The following is a 27,808-nucleotide window of genomic DNA, read 5'->3' on the forward strand; positions in this document are numbered from 1 at the left end:
AGAATATGGTGAATGTGATGGTTCCTTGACGATGCTTATCGATAAAATCTACCTTACAAGCCGTAGTAACATTTGGTACAATTTTATGGATTTCTAGTTTGATTTAAAGAGCCTCATTCAATAATGTACTTTACTTGGTGGTAGGTACTACCTACTCATAAGATATTCTACTGTCAAGGAGCAGTACTCGGTATTGTTGTTTTCCGATTTGAATGGTGAGTGACCCAGTGACATAAAATCTTAGTTCCAAGGTTAGTGGCGCATTGATGATGTAAAGAATGGTTCATATTTCTTACGGCACCAAGGTCTATGGGCGGTGATGACCACTTACCATCAGATGGACCATATGCCCGTCCACATATATAATAAAAAAAAACTTGTTTGAATTGATTTAATTATTAAAATCATTACATCTATTTTAAAGAATATTATAAAATCTTTTTTGTCTGAAAGACTACTCAATAGTTAATGAAAAAATCGGGTTACGTCAACGTTACGTCTAATATACTTATAATTAAAACGATTAAGAAACGTTTAAATAATATAACGTAATTATAGAGATACGTACATGAAAAATAATCATTGGAAAGTAAATTTATTTTAGAATTCAAACTGTATCGGCGCTTTCACGAATTTTCAATTCACATGGTTTTCACAAGTTTCACGAATAACTAAATTTCGTGAAAATGTTCCGACGGAAACGGCACATGCGTTTCAACTGAACAAAATAAAACTCTTCGTTTTATTTTATTTTAAATTCAAATTAAAAAAATCCTAAGCACTATGATCACACTGTCGATCCGAGATGGCGTGGTTGTTACAACACGCGAATCGTAACCAATCATGCCCGGTCAAGCTCTGATTTTTGATCCTGTAAATTTGGTTTATAATTATTCAAATCGTGATTATTGAAGGAAACCCTGTGGAACCAGCTTCCACCGGCGGTTTTTTCGTACAGATACGACTTAGGAACCTTCAAGAAAAGAGCGTACATATTCCTTAAAGGCCGGCAATTAACTGCAAGCCTTCCAGTTCCAGTATTGCAAATCTCCATGGGCGGTGGTTGTCACTTTCCATCAGGTGAGCTTCCTGTTCGTTTGCCACCTCTGCCATAAATAAAGAAAACATTGTCAGAAAACCACCAAGTATCGGTCATGAGGTGTCGGACCCTCATTGAAACTCTTTTTTTCTCGTTGACCAGCAGAATATAAACAAAACTCCAGATATTATCCAATGATTTATTTCCTAACATTAACTTACTCTATTGTCTATTACGATTCTACATTTAATTATATCATTACTTATATTTAAATTCACAATTTAATCACATAAATAATTAAGTATATAACCACTTATTTAGATTTACAACATCCTGTCTTGACGTTTCTTCATTGTTATTTCTGGAATCTTCTTCGGGTATCTAAATGTAATCAAGTATGATGTTACTAAGAATCTATGAAATTATATAACCCTTGCTCAGGTTGGAAGCTTGCGATTTTCCATCAGATGGTAAGTGGGTATTGCCATTTACACTGGCTCAAACATGCAAAAATCGAAGTACAAATCATAGTACGGATCATAGTACGAATTTATCGGAAAAATAATCAATTAGTGCACTTAAAAGAGGATTAAAACTCATCCATTAAATAAACATATTTAAGTTTCCGTATATATTGTCAATCAGATACAGTTTACAATTCATCATCCATAATCCACTCATCTATGGTACGTGTAAAAATATTTTTTATAGACAATATTTATGTTGAGACAATTCCTACCTAAGCCCTCTTCAAAATCATTTTCAGATGGCTTATCTTACAAAGATAATTAGATCTAATTAAAAAATAATAAAAGCAAGTCCTTTAGAGACTGCAGCCCAGCAGTGGTACATTTACGGTATTCCTTTTACTTTAAAATCAGTCTTAACTATTAATAAAATTTCAAACAATTATTATTTGTCAACTAAGTTACAATTTAAAATAATTACACAAATCAAATATTGTCACTGTACGATAACACAAAATGAAATATATTTTTTTTAATGTATCCTTTACATTTTTAACTATGACATAACACCGATGTAGTTTTTACAATATGGCAACATACATCAGCCATATTGGGTTTAGTTTATTTATACTTTATCTATGATATTTCTACAATTAGATTTCTTGATACATTCACGAAACTAATCCTTAACGTATGACACGTTAAAGTTAAAATTCGTTTAAATCTCATCAAGTGTTTACGCTATATGTGGTAACAAAAAAAAAACAACGATAAATGCACTTTAAAAAAAATGTTTTTTAAGAATATGGATCTCTAAGTAAGTATTTATGTAGTCCATTTGAGAATTCCCTTTAAGGTCGATTTTTATTTACATAACATTTAAAAATGTAACATTACTCCCGTATAAATGGTTCATTTTTTTCACGTGTAACTGACGCACTAAGTGTATTTTAATTATTTTTGTTTGTTTGTTTTTTTTTCAGTATATTTTAATAATCCCACGTACGTTTCATATGAAATAAAAGTTTTTTTCACTATTGGTCGGGCTTGAGCCCGTCAAGCTATTCTCAAATATTGTTCATATCGTAGAGAACTTGAGCGATCGTTCTAGACGCTTCCACGTTGCTGAGAGCTATCGAAGCCAAGTGGGCTTCGTACGAACGTAGGAGTCTGTTGATAAATATTTTGGTTTATTATATGAATGATAAGAAAGAGGAATGCACAGTAAGTATTTACTAACTTAAAGTCGCTATCCCTTTTTAATTTTTGGGTGTATTAAATATATTAATTATGAAAGATACGTTTTAATCGAAATTAATACAGTCATTTTTTAAATTATAATATACTTTAACATGACGGTTAGGTGAAATAAGAATTTATGGGGATTCTATTACAACTTGTCTTGTAATTATGTTTTGTCTACGGTACTCTTAGTATGAAATTCAGAAGGATTTCCACACAAAAAAAAAAAAAACATTTTTCTTGAATCACTGCTTTACAATTACAATACAAAACTTACCTCCGACCAGTGTTCGAGTAGATGACGATATTTCTCAAAATGAGAGCGGCTGTAAGACGTATACTCTTCGTCACAGGCCCTTCATTTTCGTCCTATTTATAAAAATATTTATTAAACGTAATCACGAATAGAATTATTATACACACATATGCACAAGAAGCAACACATCAACAGAATACGTTCAAAAATTTAATAAAATAAGAATTATACTTTATTCCAAAGAAAGTAAAATTCTAAATTTAATTTTAAAAACAGAATGTCAAATGTCATTGATTTACAATATAATAAAAAAAAACTTTACGTAAAAAAGTATTGAACACATTCTGTTGATTTATATAAAATAATATGATAAACATAAAATGACAAAGCATTTGCACCTAGCCACGTATAAACAGACAAACACACCCATAAATAAAAATTGTTTGTCTGTTTACGTAAAATAACGATAAATATAAAATGTGTTGACAGTGACGACAAACGCATAAAAGCCGCAAATAAAACATAAAACAAACGAACGGACGGGACAGTCAAACAAAAAAGTCAGCTATTGTGCAATCGCAATAAAATATAACGGGGCTCCAATTTTAGAATACAATTGATAAAACAAGAGGCACGTGTACGTGAACATATAAAAATAAAAACAGACTTCAGAATCACGTAGATATATAGCAACGAATCAACGAATATACTTATTAACGCGACCGTCCGCCATATTATAATTACTATGACGTCATTACTACGACATTTAAGGTTTATTTCCGAACTTTGTTATTGTTATTTTATTTATATAAAGTGAATCTTATTTGGAGAAATTTATATTACAATTTCAAGGTATTAAGTAATTATGGGTATGTAATGGTATTAAGCGATATCTTTCAAATCTAAAAATAATTTGATTTTTTTAGAATATTCTGTATGAAGAATTCCTACACACGTGCGAGCGTTTATAATCCGCACAGAAGTCTAACAAGATTTTCAATCGTCTGTCAATCACAGAGACAGAAGAACATGATATAGTTTCTAGCTATCAAGTTATCAATTACTGACAACTGCTAAAAAACTACTTCTGATTCGCTTTCATCCTTTTGGATATTTAGCGACTGGATACTTGTGCATTCACTAAAAAGTAATATAGTAATAGTCCATTGATATGTTACAATTTTAGAGTCAAACTAAAGGATACAATTTTATTTGTGGGACATGTAGGGGGTGTCAATATAACCTTAACCCAGTCTGTGGGGTTCCCGCCATCTTTAAAAAAGGGTTGGAAACATATTTTGAACTATATCTCCGAAACTATTAATTGTACGGAAAATTTGTGAACACATAATTTGTAGCAAATCGTTGCGTCTACAATTATGTTTATGTTACTTTTTACTACCAAAATTGCATCCTCTAGAAAATGATCAGTCAATGTAACATTTCAATGGACTATAACAACTTGCGCGCGGACTGTACTTTAGATAAATATGTCCTGACCAATTTCAGTTGGGCATATAAAGACATTAAGTGCACAAGTGTGTACGCAAACACAAACACACTTTCTATTCTCTTTGTCTCTGTCTCTCTCTCTTATAATCCGACATAATCTGATAGAATTAACGGTACAGAAAACCTTCATTAATGTACCGTCACACCCGCTTTAAGAATACAGATTAAAGTGTTATAACGAGTCAAAAAACAATGGAGCCCCGTTACTAAGCAACAGCAAACGAATCTCACCATTAAGTCCGGAGTGCGACTCACATCGGCCCGGTGCTGCACACAGGACGAGTTAGTGACGGGTGACGTTACGCGACATATTGTGATAACCGATTTCAAAATGTTTTATATCATAATAAATCGACATTATATTCCTCAACCAAAATTAAATAAAAAATGTAGTATTTTATATTCTTATACTATTTATTACCGAGGATGCTCATCGACTTTTGATCAAATCAAAAGTTAGTAGATATTCGTCACCTTTTTTTATTTAATCAATAGGAAGACTGCCATTTGGGCCACCTTAGTTTAAACGGACACCACGAGCCATAGAGCCATTGGCGATGCAAAAATATTAACGATCCCTTATATCATCAAACTTGGTAACTAAGATGTTATGTCCCCTGTACCCGTGTACTAGCTTGCTCTCTGGAATACGTGGAAAATATGTGACAAGTGGGTGGTACCTATTACCATTGCACCACCTATCTCATATTCTATTATCACCTACACCACTGGTTGCCTGGAAGAGACCGCTATGTCGCGATAAGGTCGCCAAAATTGTATGCTACTTCTATTTAGGCTGTATCCATGTTTTATTTTTTTCTCTTTGTGATGTAAATAAAGTGAGTAATTACCTAGACGGAATTGCACACAGCTCTACCAACAAGTAAAATCAAACGATGTCGCTACACTAAATTTTAAGCTTAATTGCTTCTAGGTGTGCCACCAAGGTACCAATTATTTCGCCAATGTCACCCATGAAAATCGCCATAATCTCATTATCACAAACTTTGCCAGTAAAACTAAGAAAAATGTTTCCATTTTTTTACTGAAAATGCCCGTAACTAAGACTTCAATTGCCGCCACTTAATTTAAGTAAAATATAATACAGACATTTTGAAATCAGTTATTTAATACGCATACCTCGTGTTATTCATTGTCTAATGTGCTACGTAATATTAGTGCAACACAATAAATGCGCTAAACATATTATATAAAATTTTCAAATATATTGAACTGAGATTACATTAGTATTCATTGACTTGGTTAATAGTTTAATAAATAATTATCTAATGAAACACAAGCCTTTATTTAATAAATTTTCTAAAGCAAATAAAATTTAACTTACAAGATTATACCTCCAAAAACTCCGCAATTGTTTACAAAATTTTAGCACAAATTGTTTAATCAAATTGCAAAATAAAAGCTTGTAATAAAAATACCATAGTTTTGGTTAAAGTAGGCCAACATTTACGGCCATATTTGGCGCAAGTATGACGTTAGATATTCTGTCCTGTGATTGGTTCGCGCTCGTAAGAAAACTTCATGATTTTTTTCTTAGTGCATACAAGAAGGCAAATGGATCGAATACCGAATATAAGTTGCAACTCTAGCATAATATATATTCAAATATTATTATGTTTATATTATTTAATACATATGTTATGAACATAATATATAAGTTAGCCGTGCGCTATTAAGTCTCAGTGCAAATCTCGCTCATCCAATAACATGACATAAAAATATAGTAAAGATTATTTATAAATTTTTAAAATTAGTTTAACTCAACAAATTCATTCCTATCAAGTTTCTAAATCAAATTCAGCACAGTACATATAAATAAAGAAAAAGTCTCTATCGCAACAACAAACAAAAACTACAAAAATACAAAAAAGGAAAGTTAAATAGGCAAATATGTTAAGTGTGTTTATTTTTCCTATGGTTTTAAAGTAAATTGATTACAAAAAACTCTGATGTCTTCTAATTTCAGACACAACAGTGTTACAATATACAATATAATTAATTAGTATTACCATATATAATATAAATAATTATAATAAATAAATAATATTAATGTAATCAAATACACGGACAGCAAAACGGACCTATTAATTATTTACTTAAAATATGAATCGGTGAATTGTCATAATATTTTTATGCAAATAAATCATTTTGTTGGATGAGCGGTTTAAAGTACACGAATCACACACTTCTATCGATACTTTTTGCTTTGCTGTGTTAGTCTAAAGTCAGACTTATACCCCGAATAAAGTGTTGTGAACACCTTAGTCAGGGTATGAGATGTAACGTATAACTTACCATGAGTTCTCGTGGATTGAACATATCCGTGGCATGCTTGTTGAGTGCCGCCAGAGCTGCATTAGGAGGGTAGCCGAGCGACACCGGCTTGCTCGCTTCCGATTCGGCGACTGTATGTCTACGCGAGTTGTACACCGCCTTTAACGCCTGCGAAGTTTTTCAGCTACATTAAATTGAATTCAAACGATCTAATTCATTTCTAATTTTGATTCGGCCGTTCATTATCCACCACTGATATTTATAAAATGCACTGCCTCGTTGGTCTAGTGGCTAGATATAAGGTCGCAGATCCCGAGGTCCTACGTTTACACGTCAGGTCGGGTCGTTAAATGGTTACTGGATTTTTCTATCGAAAAATCTCAGAGACAGCTCGAAGTTTGGTAGTCGGAAGTGTGTACACTCTCGTGTCTCGGAAGGCACGGTCGTGACGCCTATGCCGTCCCATCGGATTATGAGAGCAGAGAGGGTTGGTCTCCGTCGTTAACGACGATCTCTCTCACGACCGCATGGTGATACCATCATCATATAAAATATAGTTGTCGTATACGTAGGAAGTACGTGAGTACGGGAGTGCTGGAGGCTCACCTGCGGCGTGCAGTGCTTGTCGGTGAGGTGGTTGAGCAGCGCGAAGGTGCGGCGCGGCACGCGGTCGCAGTCGAGCCACTGGCACGCCGCCTCGCCGCCCGCGCCCGCCGGGCAGTGCGCGCGCGCCGCGTGCGCGAACACCGCGCCCGCGCCGCCGAACGACCTGCGCCGCTCCTCGGCTTTACTAAACGGTTTCCTTCTCTGTCGCGTAACCGATACGCACGTGAAACGTCGCTCCGGCGCTCTTGGGGAGCCGTAAACTATTGTGATACTAAATTAAGCCGATAGTGTCGGGGGCATTATATCTCCTTTCGAGGGTATGTATGGCATCGAGTCTCCGATATGTAATAACGCATAAATTGCTCACAAATAGTTAAAAACTTACTTCACTACCACGAATAATTTACCCTTGGTATTATGAATTAAAACATATACTATTATAATCGAGAGATTTAACACCATCAACGATGGTACTAATCTTATACATTAATAGCGTTAGCCGATTTTTGTCCCAGTGATTACGGGACGATAGCTGCATATAAAAAATCGGTCATGGTCTCATTTTGAAGAGCTCCAGCCGCAGATGTGCAGAAAATTAAAGAGGATTCTTGATTGCAATTTACTAAGCTGCTAAGATTTAACAAAGAATTAAAAAAAAATACTACATTCAAAAGTAACTCGCCGTTTAAAAAGAGGTACTACGGCTGTATAATAAAAGAAATGAAAAACGTACACAAAATTTCAGTTAATTGTTTTTCGACAAACTCCCATTTTAACTGAACTAATGATATCACATTTTGCATTTAAAAGAGTGACTTGCAGTTTACAACGAAATTAAATCAAAACAAAACCTGTCAAAGGTTTCGAAAATCCTAAAAAAAAATGAATAAACGCGATGTTTCGCGGGCGATCCACTACTTATATTAATATTTCCAAAACTCACTAAAGACTTAAATATTAAAATTAGTTGTCGCCCGCGACTTCGCTTAGGTTTACGTCGTTAGGCGTTAGATATAAAAAGTACCTTATGTCCTTCCTCGGATTTCTTAAAGCTTATTCAAATTCAATTTGGCCGTGAAAGAGTACGAGACAGGTTTACATTCACATTTATAATATTAGTATAGGTAATACTCACTTGCCACATCCCCTCCAGTGGCATATCCACGGAGTGTCCTCGGCGCCTGGCGGGAGAGGCTGCGGCGGTGGAGTTACCGTCTTCTTAGGAACTGCTTGTTTCTGACAAGAGAAAAAAAGTATTAATCCTGTATTATATTAAATTAAAAAATCGAATAAAATAATGCAGTCTATTACATACATTTTACATGTAAAATTTTAGGAACGCGTAAACTGACTAATTCCTTTCGTATTATTTTTAATCTGTGCAGAGAAAAAATAGTTTTATGAAGTTTTAAACCTTTTTTCCAATTACCTAATTTGTAATCATTGAAAAACTTTTAGTCAATTGTTGTCCTAAAATTTTGCATAAGTACCTCAGCTACAGGTTGCGTGACAAGCACCTCTTTGTCGCCTATCTTGGTGTTCCCCATCATGACCGGCTGCCGCGTGATCACCTGTCGTATTATTGGTTGCTGAGACTTCTGAAATACGAAATCAATCCAAAACATGGAACATTCTAGAAGAATTACGAACATCACGTTTAGCTCTTTAAATCATTAATGAAATTATAAAAAAAAGTCAACATATAGAGATAACTGATGAAAGATTACCTCACGAACTGGTACGAAGCTATTATTTTTTGATCCATATTTTTTTTTTTTTTTAAATATTAATGAAACTTACCGTTCCGCCTTGAATGGGTACAGTTTTGCTTTCGCTCATCGTCGTCGATGTCTGGTTGTTCGAAATAGCAACCGTTGTAATTTGACTTCTCTGTGGTTGCTGAACAACCCTGTGCTGTACGACACCTTGTTTCATGGGTGTGTTCACTATTATCTGCTGGTTGTTTGAAACCGCTATAATTTGTTGGTTGCCTTGCAACAGTTGCTGATTCCCTTGTATGATCTGGTTCGTTCCAACTATCGGGTTGCCCGATGAAGTACTTATAAGTGCCGGTGGTTGTTTCTGCGTCACAACGATCTGTTGTGTAGGTGCTTGGTTCACGAGTTGAGCTTTATGTGGTTGCGGTTGCGTTGTTATTATCGGTTGCTGACTCGGCGTTATTTGTGGAGCATTCTAAATAATAATTAATAAACTTTAATACATATAATTAACAACATTTTCATATTTAATCAGCTATAACATTACACCAAATAAAAAACATTTACCATATAAAAAATAAGCCCAAAACCAAGTGAGCGACCACGGTAGTTAAAAAACCAACCAACTAGTACACATGCTGTATAAAAACTGAATAGCAATTGTACGCACATTTATAACGATTTAAATAAAATCTAAACAAGTGTTTAAAAAATAAAAATAAACTACACATAATGACTACTCCACAATAATCGAAAGAAAAATTACAAAATAACAGCTCTACAGATTACAATGTTCTGTTTAAACAAACAAATAACTAAATAAAAATTAACGATATGTTCAAAATATATTTCCAACGACTTCCAATCTACTGTATAACATGCAGTTTCATAAGCCGTGAATTGAACCTGTGTTATTGTGGTCTTAACAACGGCTATGGGCTGTGACGTGCTCACGAGAGCCGGCTGACTCACTATCACTCTTTGAGTCGACTGTATCACGCCCGAATTCTGCGTAACATTCAAATTTATAAAGTATACTTCATCATTTCAACGTATCATTTGCAAATATATATTTTTTTTAATTATATACGAAATTATTTATAGACCATAATCATAAATATTCATCTAATCTCCAGAGATCAAGTCGGTCTTGGTCGAGTTTGGTAGGTAGTTCAATCAAAATATCAGCATTTCTACAACCAATACAAATTATAATAAATTAAATTCGTAGGAACCCTTTGTATACCTATAAAACCTCTTTATTTAAAACCTTCTCTCGTCAACCTATATACAAGGTCAAAGGTTTCAATATATGTAATTACAAAACACATTTCATACATTAATTACCACATGAAAATAATGGGAAACTTGAAACATTCGCGATGTGTATTATACATTTTATACATAACATTTAGTTTTTAAGAATATATATATTTGTTACTGTAAAAGCTCCAACTACGGTAAATCCTAAGATTTTCCAGTAAAACCTAAGATTTACCAATAGTTAATGGTAAATGCCCAAAACGTTAAATAAATAACTAACCTAACCTATTTAAATCATTTTCATTTCGGATATTATTTTAGAACACGTTATGACATGATTTTTTTCAAGCGAATGGTGGCAAAAGTTCGAATCGCAAACCGTTTTGGGCATTTACCACTAACAATTGGTAAATCTTAGGTTTTATTGGAAAATCTTAGGATTTATCGTAGTTCGAGCTTTTACAGTAACATATATATTTTAATTTTACCTGCTACTTTGACAGAGTTCCATTTGACTTGTGATCACGAACTGACCACAATATTTACAAGTATGATGTATTAAATGTATAGTAGATGTTCCCAAATCGTGAATGTTGCCAGATAAATTATATAATGTTAATAAGCGAAGTGCCGTTTACAAAGTGCATAATTAATTAAATAAAAAAAAATGACTGGCTGGTAAAATCTTCAAAGCTTGTAGCGATTAGTCACACTAGCGTTGAATTCCTATTTAAACAATGTCGAATAAAATCATACATTATATTGTTTATTTACAAATGTCAATTGTAGTACCCATTGTAGTTCGAACTCTGTAACGACCGAAATTAATAATCAAATCAAAATATACTTTATCAAAGTAGGCTATTGTGAGCATTTATACTAATCAAGCAACTTCCTTTAATGTCATGTTATCCTAGTAATAATTAATAAAACTTGTTTTTGATGGAATTTATTAATTATGAAAATGATATTATATACATATAGTTTATACTCTACAGCACTCGGGGAAAATGTGGCTTTAGACGAGTGATTTTTTTTTTAGAATTGGATCATTAGCCCCGGTTATTACCCCTTTTTGGTAACTACATACAAACAAACAAACTTTACTTTTTATAATATTAGTATAGATATGATTAGTGGGTACTGTATTAAGAAAATTGATATTACAAAATGAATTTATAAAATATATATTAATACAAGTGATAGAATATTACGACGACCTCCGTGATCGAGTAGTGTGTACACCGGTTTTCATGGGTACGCCACTCCGAGGTCCCGGGTTCGATTACCGGCCGAGTCGATTTAGAAAAAGTTCATTAGTTTTCTTTGTTGTCTTGGGTCTGGGTGTTTGTGGTACCGTCGTTACTTCTGATTTTCCAGAACACAAGTGCTTTAGCTACTTACATTGGCTTCAGAGTAATGTATGTGATATTGTCCAATATTTATTTATTTAATATTGACACACATAATTTTATCTCAATTTTGTTCTACGCTCTGACATCTAATGACATTTGGTTAAAAAAATATTGTCTGACTATTCAAATTTTCGATTTTAAATCTAAAAATTTTAGATGTGAAAATTAATTTCGGCCGAATAAGGAAAATCTAATGAAATCTTAATTACAGTAATGAATTCGCTAGATAACATAATTATGCAAATAATAAATCATTTACAAGAATTACAAGTTCAGCATAAAAAAAAGAAATCATTTTTTAATTTAACCAATCACAAACGAATAAATAAAGAAATCTTGAAACAATTTTAAAAAGTCCCATATACCAACCAATTAGATGCGCAGAATTTTATGAAAAGTTAATTTCGAAAAACGAACGAAACGAAACCGAAACTTACTAGTATAAAACTAAATATTAAAGTTAAAAAAAGGTGAAGAAACGCTAAAGTAAAAAAAAAAATGCCCAGAAACGAAAATGTTAATGAAGGAACTATGCAGTTAGTCAGGCTAGGCTACAAGTTATAACCTGAATAATTTGCTGTTGCGTTATCGCCTCTGTTGCTTGAGCAATAAGGGTGTTTAGCGTCGCCTCGTCAAGACCGGCTGGGTTGTTTACCTTTTATAAATTTTATTAAACATACAATTTATCATCAACGTTACTTACTACAATATATTTATTAAAGAACGATAATTCTAGGAAACAGATTACTGTTAATAAACATATGACCTTTTAAAATTGAATAATAAAATGAATATACCGTGAGTGTCAAGGGTCCGCCACCGGTGGGACCTTGTACAATTATAATTGTCTTTTGCATCATATTGCCGGGTATATTCTGGGCTATGTAGCTTAGACCAGCTGAAACAAAGGATTATTTAATACATTTTGATATACACACACATTCATAGTCTAGTGGCTGCTCAATGCGGTTTCAATGTTAATTAACGCGGCGATACACGTTAAGTTGACATATTCGTTATCCTACTAATATATTATTTAATGTGCATCATTCGCCCTCTGTTCGCTCAAGAAGGCTCATCTCTTACGTTGAATTATCAGCGTGCATTATTATGAGTGAGTCTCGTGCTGACATGTCTTAGTGTGCGTGATATGGCTCCGACAAGAATACCGACAGCAAAACCAATACAATTAAGATAATACTTTTAATGCACGCCGATAATTTAAGTTGAGAAACACGCTTCGCGAATAAACGGATTTATAGTTAGCTTGTAAGGGGTCGGGCCAATCAATTGACAATCAAATGATTTCTTTGTCTATAAGATCTCAGTAAAAGTCGATAGAAACACGCAGTCATCGGTAGTATGAACGCCATCCCCACGGATTTTGAGAGTGGTCAGTGAAATAATTGAGCACTTGTATTACAAAATTGTATTATTCACAATGTAACCCAACGCACATGACAAACTTCCTTTAAGAAATCACTGTCACTGACGGTCAACAGAACAATGTCACCCCTAATATATTGTATAATACAATAAATGAGTATCCTACCTTGTGATGTACCCTGTGTTGCTATAATCTGCATCGGCTGTTGCATGAACTGTGTCGTCTGAGATGTAACTGGTTTTTCTATAGGCAATAGTAACATTGGTTAAAATTATTCGAACATTCTTTATAACATTATCATAAAGTATCTCAAGAATTGCAAAGACACACACACACACACAAATAACTGTTATTTATTTATTTAGAACACATTACTAATTAAAGTCAGTAAAACGTAAAACTTTTAATTTTTATTATTATACAAATATAAAGCTAGACTAAAATATAAAACGTCTAGACAGTACTAAATAGATAGAGGGGACTATTAAATAAAAAAAAAACTCATATTTATTACTGTCTTAAATAAATACTATATAAACATTAATATGTATTACAGCCGAAACGAAACATATAAGGCTAATTAATTTATAAGTATTCTGTAAATGAATCAAACTTAACATTATTTTTAATATGAGAGGAGGCATTGATCCAACATATAATTTGATTCCAGAATCGAAAAAAAACTTAAAAATTAATGAAAAAATATATCTTTAAAAATCAGACACAATAAAAACAATTGCATTACCTAAACGGAAATAATAACAATAAAACAAATTATATTACCTTGTAATATTAATTGTCCTGATTGAGAAGCGATAATGTTTTGAACATCCATCGGTTGAACTTGGAGCATTGGTTGTTGAACTTGGAGAGTTGGTTGCTGAACCTAAATATGAAAATTTAAATTAATAAGAAAACATTACACACACTACCATGCGTTTGATAAACGCACACATGCGCATATATTACATATGAAACATTCACAGTATACGATCACAGGGCCAATGTCAAAATTAAAAATCAATCATACCTTTTTTGACATTTGCGTTTTTTGTTGTATGACAAAGTATCGTTCAGTGGAGCCTCACTTTCCATACCTTTCGAATCAACGTATCTGAATTTTTTATTATCAATGAATGAATTAATTGATTTCGACCAATGACCGACCACTAGCATTCGCAGTATTTTAAACGTACCTGTATGGTCGACGCTTGCATTTGCAAAGTAGGCTGTTGGACCTGCATTGGCTGTTGCACTTGGATCGTTGGTTGTTGAACTTGCATTGTTGGTTGTTGGACCTACAGATACGGGTGTTAATAATAATACATATATTTGTTCCGAATATTGTAGAACCAGCAACGACGCCAAGTTAAACACCAAGTTAATATACTAGCTAAAAATGCCTTGTACGTAGTTAAGTTGTTAGTGACTCAGCTGTAACAAGAGGTATAACAATTTAGACGCTTACAGAACTACCTTGGATTTTCCAATATTTTAACCATGCCATATAATAATATATTAGAAGTAATAACAATTTGTATTACAAATATTATTACTTCGAACACGCAGTTATTTCTGAAACACAATCATGATCAACATTATTTTTCCAACGCTACTTATTTAGTAGATTAAGCTAAAAATTATTTTAAGTAGAGTCAACAGAAGCCTAATCGTCTGTTGTCAGCGTCTCAAGCTAGAAATGCATAATCTTTCTAAATATTACAATAAAATATACCATAAAAAGCTCCCATTACCATTAGTCAGTCGTAACATTAATTAATTAAAATTAGATGCATTCACAAATATCTACAATGAATCTTTATTTAAATTACATTAGTTCCTATTTACAATAAAAATAATTAGTGTGTACATTTTAGTGTTATCAAGTATAAAGCCGAATAGTCCCAAAGCATTTCATGTATACCTCGCCAAGCACTGAAAAAAAACGATCCTTACTTGTAATATCGGCTCTTGAATAATAACCGATTGACTGTCAGAGGAGCCCGCGACCAGTACCGATGGTATAATTTCGGCGTCTTGTTTTGGGGGGAGCTACATTAGTGGAACAATATTGTAGCTTATTTGATACCGTAATTATAAAATTAGTTATTAACAATGTATGTAAGTACACATACTGTGTGTGCTTTATATACCTAGGAGTGCGTTCAATCATTACGCAGTTACTTACCAATCCGGTAATACAAAATTATTATAATAACAGTATTTCGTTGATATTATATATATATATATATATTTGTGAAACGAAAACTACGAAGCGAGTGTAATCGCGGGCATAATATAAATTACAATAGAATACAATCAAATACAATATATGTATATGAATACAAATCAGTAGTGTCTCCCCCGAGTCGTCGTGTGACGAACGTAAGCCGGATGGCCAATTAACGGCCGCCCGTCGGAGGCGTACATGTCGCCGACTACACTACACTAGCTCTTATTACAAGCTTTTATTTAACTATATATGTAGCAGTGTCATACATTGCGAGATAATCATTTGATAGATTTGAACTAATATTGTGATATCGTTTTAAAATGCCGCCAAATAAAAGCTTGGTTTGTTCTTCTTAAAGTTATTACAGTTTAGCTTAAAACGTGCACGCAATATCTACGCTGTCTACGAGTTGAAGTAGCGCCAGCGTCCGTCACACTTCGGTGACTAAGAATTTTTTTTTCTATTCCTATCTAAAATTATGTAAAAACCTTAGCAGTCAAAGCTCCTGCCAATATAATCCCTCGGGCCCGCTTTGGGTACAGACATGAAAGAAATTCAACGAATTACTTTATTAACATAATATAACTGCTTTTAAATAAGACAAATGAGGAGCTACTGACACGATATTTACATGAAATACAAAAAATAAATATTGAAATAATGACCGACTAGCTGTACCGATTTATATTACTAGTAAAATCCGGCAGGCTGTCCTGCCTGTATATATAAGTATAAAAAAACATCGCTGCCACACACGGGCATGTGACGCAATGCCATCTAGCGACAAGTTACAACAAAGTAAAAAGCATAAAAATCTTATTGATTATAAAATGCAGGGTGGTTAGACAACCGGAAACCGGAACGAAGTTGTTTTCACTTTATATTAAATATTAAACGACAGACACAATAAACTAAAATTGTTAATAAAAACACGCGTGAATTTTAATCAAGAAAGGAGGAGGGTATCACGCTTTTTCTTTACGTCGCGGTTTCTCCAAAACATGATTCTGATTGATTAATTGAACTGATGTATTCTATATACTTTACTGTAAGCCGCGTAAGGAAACTTCGCTCCGAAAAGGGTAATACATATATGGGTCGATATTAATGATCGGTCAATCAGTTTCGAGATCGATTTAATCTCAAAACAGGTGTACCAACATTATTTTTTATAAACAATATTAATAAGTTTCCAGTGTTATATATCGTGTCAGTAGCTTATATATATGAAATTTATATAAACTTACCAAATCATCTTCATCTTCTAACGCGGAAGCCGCTAAGGCCGCGTACAGATTAGCGGCAGTTTTAGACACACTCTCTTGGGGAGAATTGTTCTAACGATCAAATTATATATTAATAACTATACCTTACACACTAAGTACAGACGTTAACAAGTATATGCATAGGTTTGTTTCTATACAAGAGTGGCCTAATCAAGTATGGCCTCCTACCAGACCTTTAAATCAGTGTTATTATATTAACTAATAATATAATATATTACTATCGCCCCAAATTAAAGCTAAAAGTTACATCAAATAGTTCATAAATTAACAAAACTCTATTCTTAATAATAAAGCGCGATATTGCCTAAAAAAAAATAACAAATATAATTACAAAGTTTTAACATTAACAAGTACCTTAGATTATATCAAAGCTACATTAACTATAGTAAATTTTTTAAAAATCTAGTTAGTCTTTACTAATATTATTTATTCCGTCTGTGGCTCCATGATGGCCAAAACACTGAATCGAATTTGATGAAATTTAGTACAAAGCAAGCTTGAACTCCAAGGAAGGGCAGTCTTTCTTATGACCAACACCTAAAACGCGTAGTCGCGGGTAACAACTAGTTTTTAGTATATGTTTCATACAAAATGTAACACTAGAAAAACCCTGCAGATTCTTCCCTGTCTGTGTTTATATAAACACCAATTATCGACTATCGGTAAAATAGTAAATTAGTTGATGTACCGCCATCTATCGGTGAGACACAACAATTTAGATAATAGAAAAACTTCCGTGTAAAATACATACATTTTACAACATTCGGTGATCGGTCAACCGATGTCGAAGTCTATCAATATCAAACTATCCACGACTATACCTCGATCGACACCAATACCTCATACTCGTTTCTATAAAAAATTAAACAATCATTCATTTACCTCTGGTTTTTCTTCGATCTTCAGCTTTTTAGCCGGCGGCTCCGTATACGAATGGTCCGTCACCACTGTTTCAACGATTTGATCTTTATCCGTTTTGACAGCTTGAATAACACTCGGCTGTATCATCTGTGCAACATTTTGTCCGTCATTTTTTATCTGTACGATTTGACCTTGATCGTTCTTAAACTGTATCATGCCTTGTAATTGGTCGCTTTTCAATTGTATTATCTGTCCCTGATCGTTTTTAATCTGTATCAATTGACCTTGATCGTTTTTTATTTGGAAGAATGGAGCGCTCGGCTGTATGCCTTCCGAATTAATTTGAATTAGAGGATTGTTTTCGGTTTTAACTTGTACGATTTGTCCTGTTTCGGTTATTTGTATAGTCGGTGCGTTTATTTGCTGTCCCATTTGGACGACTTGGACGGGTGGGTTCGATTTTTTCTCAAGGAGATCAGCTAGCATTTTATTTTGCGCGCTCTTCTGTCGAGAATTGGAAAGATGATTCTACATAAATTCTATGGACGTTTTCTAACGAAATGAATAGAAGATAATCTTAAAAATATTCATATAACTTAAAGACGAAAAAGAACACAAAAATCATCTTATTTAAAAAAAAATAATGATTTTGAAAAATATATACAGTAATATTCTCACAATTGTCAACTGGTCATCGATTTGTATTTGTGCCGGGTCATCTTTTTGTACTGAAAACGAAAAGACAAATATTAAATTGAATAAAATTACGTTAACTAAATTAATCCTTACTGATATTATGAAGGCGAAGGTTTGTATGTATGGATGTCTGTTACTCTTTCACGCAAAAATTACTGAATCTATTTTAATGAAACTTTACAATAATATAGCTTATAACATCAGAATAAAACATAAGCTATAATTTATAAAGATATTGTGTGAATAATACCTGACAACCGACCCCTGAAACGCGAGCGAAGCCGTCAGCGAAAACTAGTAATTATATAATATTCTCAAAATATTTATATTTACCTATAACTTCTTCTCCGGCGTTTAAGACCATCTGCAATAGTGAAAAATGTTTGGAGTTAACTCGAATTTTATTTAAAGATATATCACATGTCCAAGTTACTCAGTAACAAAATTTTATACTTGGGTACAAACATTGGCTCCAAAATAAATTCTAGTACGTGTAAAAAAAATTTACCTTCTCGCCTTGAGTCGTATTATTGGCAACACCCCCTGGTATAATTGTCGTACATTTGATCAAAGCTTCAGGATCAACCTCCATACTCTGTAATTATTGAAAATCAAATCAGCATCTATTTCACATAAATCTGTACTATAATTAAGCATATACGTACTGATGATTGATTAGGTTGAACAACAACAGTCCCCGCTGTTGCTGGTACCACTCGTTGTTGACTTTGTTGTCTTTGGGCAACCTGAATATATAATCATGCTTTATTTTTCATTCCGATCTTTTGTTGAAATTTTCGAAATTTATCTGCACTTAACCATAGATAATAAACCTTTGCATAGTAGTATTTTATATAGAATATGATGTACAATATATAGCAGTTTAGGTCTATCGACTTTTTTAGCAGTATTCAGACAGAAGAATACCATTTACATTAATGAGCTGTAATCGTCAACTTTTCGAACATTTTAATTGGGTATGTGAACATTTATAATGGTCGAAATAAAGAGACCAAAAATGTATATAAATAAATATGTTTTTTTTAAGTTTTAAAAAAAATTATAAATTGTTAAAAATGTTTTGAAACTAAGAACAGATGCCGTGTTTAAGTTTTCCGAGCGAATATGACGTCACATTATTTATTTTATTTGTTTGTGTCTAAACATGTTAACATTAGACGTGACAGTCATTGTGAATTGTGACTCCTTTATATACGTGATTTAAAATATTATTTCCAATGAAGAGTTTGAGTTTTGAATTTTCGTTTTTATATCACCTTTATTGACGTAATATAAAAACGAAAACTCAAAAACCCAATTTAAAACAAAACTTGTCCATTGTTATGAAACCTGTTATCAAAATACTATCATAAATATAATTCTTTAAAGTAAATAACCACATATGATATACTCATCTCTACTCAACGTATTTATAATTTATATTAAGTACAAAAAGCTCTCCACCATTTTCAATCTTTTAACCTACATAAAGTATAATTAAACTTTCGACAAAACATATCTACTGCAGTCTTTAAGACCGTATAGTAATGCTCTCACTTCGGCATTAAATTACAAACTAAAATTTAGTTCAAACGTTACATATCCTCTCATGCTTCGAATAAGCTTTTTCTAAGCATGCCAATAATCTTAGGTTATAATAAATCATGTTAGTTTAGATTATTTCGACATGCTCCGCTACAACTTGCCACTACGTTTCATATAAACTTCGATACACATTTTACATGCACTTTGTTAATTTCTTTAGAATAAACACTACATAATTTTCTTTTACCCGTCACTGTACATCAGTAGACACTGATGATTATTGTACCTGCTTAAATTATCAAACATTTTGTGAAAATGTAATTATGTTTCATTTAATAGTATTTCAGATTGTTTTAAAAAATGGTACAAACATGGGTAGTTTCAAAATGTCACCTGTATTTTATTTATGGGTACATATTTTTTATTCTTGTATTACTGATATAAATTCTCTATTCATTGATAATTTAGATAACAAAAGTATGAATTATTAAGACCATAATCAATGTTTGACGGTCTTTGCAAAACAAACGAGTCTTAGCTTAAGCGTTATCGCCAAATAAAATTCTAATAAAAACACACTAATATTACTATCACAACTGTATCGCCTCCAATAAAATTAAGATTCTTTAATCCATACCTAAATGCTAGACTAGAGAGCTACGTGGCCAGGCGGCCGGGAGGGGGGGGGGGTCCGGGTTAGTGTTGTTAGTGTAGTGGGACTTACTTGCGCGTGCGCGTGCGCGGGCGGGCTTACTTTGTGCGCCAGCAGGTGCTTGATGAGCGACGTGTTGCTGGCGCCCTCTAGCGCCTGCGACAGCTGCGGGTGAGCGGGCGCAGCCGGGGTCTGGAATTCGACAATTTCAAAGTAGTCAAAAATAATCCTATACATACTTAAACATACAGCACCTAACAGGCTACAATTTATGTACACATACCTGCGTTTGCACAACTGGTGGTTTCGTTTCAACTACAGCCGTTTTATTTGTTAGCTGGGCTTTTAGAATTGGCGAAGAAGGTCCTGGGTGGCGAAACAAATACAGTTATCACGTATCTCGTACAAATATTATCATATTCAGAAAATAATTGATACAGACCAACAGGAGGATTATTTCTATTCGGCAAATTCTTGGCTCGTATACCGATGTACACGTGTTGCGTTTCCCCGGATGCAGTCGTAATGGTATTTGGTCCAACTGTGCCCCCGAAAACCGTCCTGAATGAAAATCAACATTAATTTACGTAAGTAACTACAAATATGATAAACTAGATTGAGAGAGCGGCTATTGACGCCTGACAAATATTAATAAAATAACTTCATCTTATGCTTTCAATAGTCCGTCTCATCTCATGGTCAACATCTCCGACTCGCTCACACTCACCGGACGAGGCGCGGGAAGTGCGCGGGCGCGATAACCCCCTTGCGCGCCAGCTTGGTGCAGCACGCGAGGTACTGCCGGTACAGCTCCGCGGCGTCACATGCGCTGTTGTCGCTGCCCGGCAGCGGCTCGTATGTCGCTCGCAGCCACGCCTGCGCGAAATGCTCGTTTTCCTATGGAAGAAGTAGAAGGTCGGTATTAGACACTATCGATTTTTATATATCTCCTACCGATACGAAGTATTTAGACGCACCTGCACTGTCCTCTGCTGCAGATGCGACTGCTGCAGCGACGACATCGCGACGGGAGCAGGAGAGGGCGCGGGGGGCGCGGGGGCCGGTGCCGGGCTCGCCGACGTCTGCGGGGGCTCCGTCGGCTTCGCTGGCTGGTTTTGTGGGATCTGAAACGGCGGATCGAGTTCGTTAGACCGTGCCGACTGCCCCGACGGCCCGTGGGCGGCGCGGCTCACCTGCGGCGCCCGCTCGGCCTCGCCCGCCGCCAGCGCGCCCGGCCCGCTCACCGTCTCCACCACGCGCATCAGGATGCACGCGCGCGGCCCGTAGCTCTGCGCCTGCGGACACCGTGATCCCGTTCGAACGTTAATGAGCCAGCTCGATGCGCCTCGTGCGCCGGCAACGCGAGAGACTTTAATGACATTCTTACATACGTACCGTCGACAAAAGCCAAATAAATGACACTTGATATTGAATTGACGCGATACCATTGGTCGAGAGCTCGAATTGAATCTATGATATTCGTTATGGATTTGCAAAAAAAATACGTTTTGAACGTTGAGAAAACTGCTATCGGAACATTGGAAGTAAAATTAAAGTGAAAGTTAAGTGAATTAGTGTTGTATTAAATATTTAAATCAAGAATTGTTATTAGTTAACTACTAGTAAATTGTACGGAATACGTAAATCTATTGTTCGTTTATCTCAATTCCTAGATCGATATAGATGCGATAGGAACTAGTCAGTCGGGCGGTACCTCGACGGTGACGAGCGCCACGAGCGTGTGCGCCAGGCCGGGCACGCGCGCCACGGCCTCGCACGCGCGGTCGCCCAGCGACGTGAGCGCGTACACGCACTCCAGCGTGCACACCAGCACCATGATGTCGCGCAGGGACAGCAGCGCGCACACGTCGCTGTACACCTGCGCGCATTGAGAGATCAGAGGAGAACCGAGAGTGCACGCACGAAGATATAACCATGTGTTAGTTTCGATCGATAAAACGGTTTCATTAGTGCGTATAGCGACATAGTTGTCCGGCTGACGTGTACCTTAGCTTCGAGCGCTTTCAGTAGCGCCTCCTCGTTCGCCTCGTTCTGCGCTAATTTGTTGAGCAGCTCCAGGGCCGCCAACACTCTTGCGCGATCTTGTGAAACGAGCGCCGATTGTATCGTTGATAGCACATGCCGAGATATGAGACAAGTTGCAGGATCCTAATAAATAGTTACGATGAATATTATATTTATGATCAACTTAGTAAATAGCCCCTATTATATTAGTTAGCAAAATATATTATTTATATATGTATTAAATAATAATGTTAAGAGTTTGTTTTACAATGTTCACCTCAACTATCTAGCCAGTATTACCTTGATAATCAATTCTGTTGAGACATTTCCTAATGTATCCAGCCCACTTTGCCTTAAAGTACCAACCCAGCAGTTAGCACAAAGTAAGAGGAATCTGAAACAGAAATTAAGCTATTTAGCAAGATAAAATCAAAGATCTCTTGGTAAAATAAGTAATTAAAACGGTATCTAGAATTAGAAATTTTATATATATGTCATTAGAATATATTTTATACAGGTCTATTAATTTGTAATTATATAATCTTGTTATTCATCGCAAGAAAAACTTTCCTACAATAAATTATGCAATACTGTAATATAACAAACCAAGGACATAAAGAGAATTGTACCCATAGTACATTTAGATAATAGAAATTCTTGACTATACATAGTATGATATTATTTATTAACAAAACGTAAGAAATACTTACCGGATAAGTGTTGTGTTTCTTGCTAGATATTGAACATTTTCCTCGTGAAATGATAGTGATCGTACTATAGACGCAATCTGTAGTACTCTCTGCGTATACACACACCCAGCCCCACCCGTGAGCTCTGGAGCGAAAAGTTGGTCCTCTTCCGACGGCTCCGTAACCCAATCTTCGTGAATATCCTGTAAGAGACATTATTTTAAAATTGTGTAACATGTACTTATTTTGGAAATATTATTTTGCAAATTTTTATGTTATTTACTAAAGCAAATAACTATCAAAATGATGATGAATGAAATAATTACTGATGGAGCATAAAATAATATTATTCGTAGTTCCTATAATATTTCACATGTTAAATATCTGAAACCAAAATGAAAACTAGACATTATCACAATAAAAATGAACATGAAAGATTTATAAATCACTCAAAAAGGCACACGCCCAAATTTGGAGAAAAAAAAACTCACATCTTCTATAATCTTCTCTAAGCTGTCTTCCTCTTCTCCACCCTGCATTAAACAGTCCGTCAAGGTATTATGAGCAGCGAGTGCCTGGACCATAAGTTCCGGTTGTTCTAAACCGGGCTGCATAAATTTGGTCTCATCGGCTAGCTCTTTAGCACCACCGCCGCCAGCTCGTAACTGCCAAAACTCGTGAGGATAGCGTCCGCGAGCTTCATAGTATGATCGACCGATTGTGTCTCGAAGACTTGCTAAGAGTAAATACATATAGTTCATAAAAACAAAAGTTACTAAAATAAATCATTGAGTTAGGTCAAATACTGATTTGAAAATACTTACAATGATTATAAACACCCGCATGGGCCAGTAAGAAGTCCAATATATGGTGTGTAGTGCTCAAAGGTAAGCGGTTGGAATGATCTGCCGCAAGTACTGTGCAGACATTTACAGCAAAGTCTTGTTCGTTGGGCATAGGCGATAGAAGAGATAGTGTGAGCCGCTCGGAAGGACCAGCCACACGATTGCCAGTTCGTAATGGCTCACCAGAAGCTGTGGAAAAATTTAAGTATAGTGACAGCTTGTAAATGTTTAGTCCCACTGTGGCACTGCGGCCTTCTCTCCATGTGAGGTGAAAGTTTGTAGCTAATTCCGCCACTCGAAATACAGACCTATTTCATCACAATGTTTTCCTTCACTTTTCCATTAAAATACATCACAATTAATATCAGACAAATTGTCAAGACATAGTACACAAAGCTAAAGTACTGAAGAAAAAATCCAAGTCATAAATTAAACTATGATTTCATTGTATGCAAATCATAATATTTCGCAGTCTATAATTGTAATGAGATGTTTACTACATTCTGGTTATAAAACAAGGCAGGTTAAATAAAGCCTCTTGAAATTGGCATATTCCTTTTCACACTATACCTGAAATATATGTACCACTGCCAAACGAAATTCTTGGCATACCGCCACCTCTTCCTCTTCTAGGATCCTCATCAAGGTCATTATCATCGTCCCTCCCAGGAGGACCTTTAGCTCGTTCATATCTGCAAATAATTTAATCATTGTGCCTTATTTTAAAGTTTATTGATAATTTTAAAACCTGTTCTTAAATATTTTCTGATTTCACATACACATTTTCTACATATACTCATCGGATGTACATATTTATGTACCTATTTTAAATTTCATTCTTCTGGTAGCAATAACCACCATTGTAACTAGTTACCACACATTTATTAGTTATTTTTACTTACCATCACCAACAAATTTAAAAAAAAACCTTTAATGTCATTAATTTATTGTATTCATTTGTAAACTCAACTTTAGTTGTCATTTATAAATATTACTGAGACTACCAGTGTCCTTGAAGGTTAGAGTAATAATTTTCGTTTGTATAATTTGCTTAGCATATAAAAATAAGACTCTTGTAGTCTAATGTTTGAGGATAAAATGTGACAATAATATTACTCAAGAAATAAGTTACTTAAGCTCTACAAAATTTTGCAACGTAACATTAGTGACAATTGATTTTAATGATAATTACTGAAATAATTATTATTATTTCAGTGATTTATTACGATTTGTATGTTCTTTTATTTTCCGACTTATATCTATATTATATAAAATAAATCCCATAAAAATATATATGGAATAAATTATCTTCACTATAATATTTGTGATTATATACACATACACACTCACATGCAGCACATAAACTAAAAATATCTAAAATTGACAAATGGCTTTTGGAATAATCGCACTTAATGCAACTTAAGTTATCACCTAGCATGACACAATGTATGAATGATTCATTGATCTATAAAAATTTCTACAGAAAATTGAAGAATAACATATTATATTGATATTTTAAAAACAGTTGACAATAACAATTTCCATTAAAAGATAAATTTAATTCTATTTGTTACTTATACAGTTTTCAATGTTCATCATTATCTAGAGTTGGGCAAAATTAACTGCTTATATAAAAATAATCATGATTACCTACTTTTATGTAATAATCGTTACTCTTCAAATAATTTGCACATAAATAGAAACTGTAATTATAATTATTGATCATAGTACATTTATAAAAATAAATAATGTATTACTTTGAAACCTTTTCTGTAAATTACCCTTTTATTATTTTGCAATTTGTAGTAGACTTAAGGATACTGTGTAGTATTTGTATATAAATGTAAAAAACTTGAGATGCATTAGCACAGGTTTTACCCTAGTAAATGTACTGTTCACGTGATGGGCATTGTGCAACCCCATCTGGGCAGGAACCACCCACTCGTCAAATATTATACTGTAATACTAGGTATTGTTGTGTTCTGAAGGTTTAGAGTCATTTGTCTGTCAGTCTGTTCATGCATATTTCTGTCTACATATTTTATAAAAAAAAACCTGATTTCCTATTGAACCAAAATAGATAGATTATCTAGATTGATACTATCATAATATTTAACTGCCAAATGTTATTCAACCTGTATTAAATGTTTTTGTTTCCGACTGTTAAATTCTGATATTATCACATTCAAACAAACAAACTTGTCACCTTTATAATATTAGTATAGATTCTAAAGACTGTAAACTCTGTATTACCTATAAGAATTACGTATGTATATATAGAAAATAATAATATATATATATGTATATCTAGTGAAAGTATTAAGTCTTAGATAAATAAAGAATATTATGACATACTTCTCCAAATATGTGCCATATATTCTTCTCAACAATGTTGATCCATTCACGCAGGGATGAGGCAGACGTAGCTGTCGTAGAAATGATTCCCATGTATCATTTTGATTTACCTACAAAATGAAGACAACTTTAATATTTTAATAAAACTTAGCTACAGATTATTTAACAGAGAAATAGTTAATTTAAAAAAGCATAATATTTCTTTTGGTCTCTTTTTTAATTATTTCAATAAATATATAATTAAAGATATTATATGTAAAATATTAAAAATAAAATATATTGTATACTAAAACAATAATACTAATTAAAACAAACAAAGAATTATTCTCAAAATATAAATGGCTCGTTAAAACTACCAGTACTAACAAAAGCAATCAGATTTTATCTTTGTTTATTTTTTTAAATATTGCACTTTTTTTTTGGTTATTATTAAATTTAATATGTATGATGTTTCATTTAACTCACTTTACTCAGGCCACCTCGTTGTAAAACTAATGAATATAAAAGATACAAGTCTATGTCCACTCCGTTCACTACAGGTATTTTATATGGTATGCTGAAAAACAAACAATTGTTATTTAAATATGTATTAATTCACTATATATGTATTTATTTAAATGTTACAATAATAACACGTAATATTCACTTTTTGCTTTCGTTGAACTGTTTCAGTTCTTTCAAAAATACTTCTTTGTCACGCAAATAATCTCTTGATTTTGTATTTATTTGAGATTTTGCCATTTTTTAGATTTTATAAAAGGCGTTAGACGGACGCCTATTCACGTATTAATGAAGTACAGACTTTTAAGAAATAACAATACTGTTTATAAATAAAGTAAAGACATGTGACATATTCAAAATTTTATTTGTTATTCAAAACTTATTATAATTGGAAAAAATGCCGATTGTCCGGAATTAGAATTTCTAACACATTTGACAGTGACAGTTAAACTGCAAAGCTAGCGACGGCGGACGACGCGATCAGTGTTTCTATATAACCTACTGTATAATTAGTGTCGGTGTTACACGCTTACAAAAATATAACATCGATGAAGACAAGCGAAGGTTTTTTGCAATACGCTATCACGTTAAATTAATAATTTTATAAAAAAAGAAAGAAGATAATGCTTTAGAAATGCAGACCATAAGTTCGGTCAGCACGCTCGATTACAACATCATATTCAAGATGACTAAAACATTTTCATATATAAATCATATGGTTACAAAGTCATAAAGAATGCTGATACAGTTTGTATGCAATATTATGGATGCATTGAGCTTCATTAATGATAGCAAGTTTATGTAAAAACAAACAAAAAGTACAATTTAGCCGATTTTTATGACATATTTCAAAAATATTCATTTAAGTTACATGCTGTAAAGGGCCATGTTGATCTATATTCAATGCACAATTTAACGTA

The 27,808-nt window shown here is 33.9% G+C and overlaps 1 protein-coding gene across 9 annotated transcripts; it reads right to left on the minus strand.

Moving 5' to 3' along the window:
* Window positions 1–2,454: 2,454 nt before the first annotated feature.
* Bap170 (Brahma associated protein 170kD) lies at window positions 2,455–27,368 on the minus strand. 9 transcript variants are annotated; one of them, XM_064218437.1, is made up of 37 exons: window positions 27,034–27,368; window positions 26,853–26,943; window positions 26,388–26,497; window positions 24,603–24,724; window positions 24,012–24,221; window positions 23,679–23,923; window positions 23,209–23,390; window positions 22,799–22,892; window positions 22,481–22,642; window positions 22,188–22,352; window positions 21,667–21,768; window positions 21,451–21,597; window positions 21,201–21,370; window positions 20,916–21,034; window positions 20,757–20,839; window positions 20,576–20,665; window positions 18,942–19,022; window positions 18,785–18,871; window positions 18,610–18,640; window positions 18,259–18,308; window positions 17,602–18,084; window positions 16,681–16,770; window positions 15,157–15,252; window positions 14,397–14,498; window positions 13,984–14,086; window positions 13,366–13,443; window positions 12,611–12,711; window positions 12,379–12,468; window positions 10,042–10,143; window positions 9,218–9,610; window positions 8,908–9,015; window positions 8,553–8,653; window positions 7,418–7,580; window positions 6,833–6,979; window positions 4,748–4,783; window positions 3,026–3,117; window positions 2,455–2,676 (listed from the first exon to the last, which is right to left on the minus strand). In XM_064218437.1, the coding sequence occupies exons 1-37, from the start codon at window positions 27,126–27,128 to the stop codon at window positions 2,574–2,576; spliced, it is 4,824 nt and encodes a 1,607-aa protein (XP_064074507.1). In that variant the 5' UTR covers window positions 27,129–27,368; the 3' UTR covers window positions 2,455–2,573. The 9 variants fall into 9 exon arrangements, with proteins under 9 accessions (XP_064074507.1, XP_064074504.1, XP_064074506.1 ...); XM_064218434.1 differs by having other exon boundaries at window positions 17,602–18,081; window positions 20,546–20,665; XM_064218436.1 differs by having other exon boundaries at window positions 8,935–9,015; window positions 20,546–20,665.
* Window positions 27,369–27,808: the final 440 nt, after the last annotated feature.

The sequence above is a fragment of the Vanessa tameamea genome, chromosome 22, assembly GCF_037043105.1.
Source record: "Vanessa tameamea isolate UH-Manoa-2023 chromosome 22, ilVanTame1 primary haplotype, whole genome shotgun sequence".
Lineage (NCBI taxonomy): Eukaryota > Metazoa > Arthropoda > Insecta > Lepidoptera > Nymphalidae > Vanessa > Vanessa tameamea.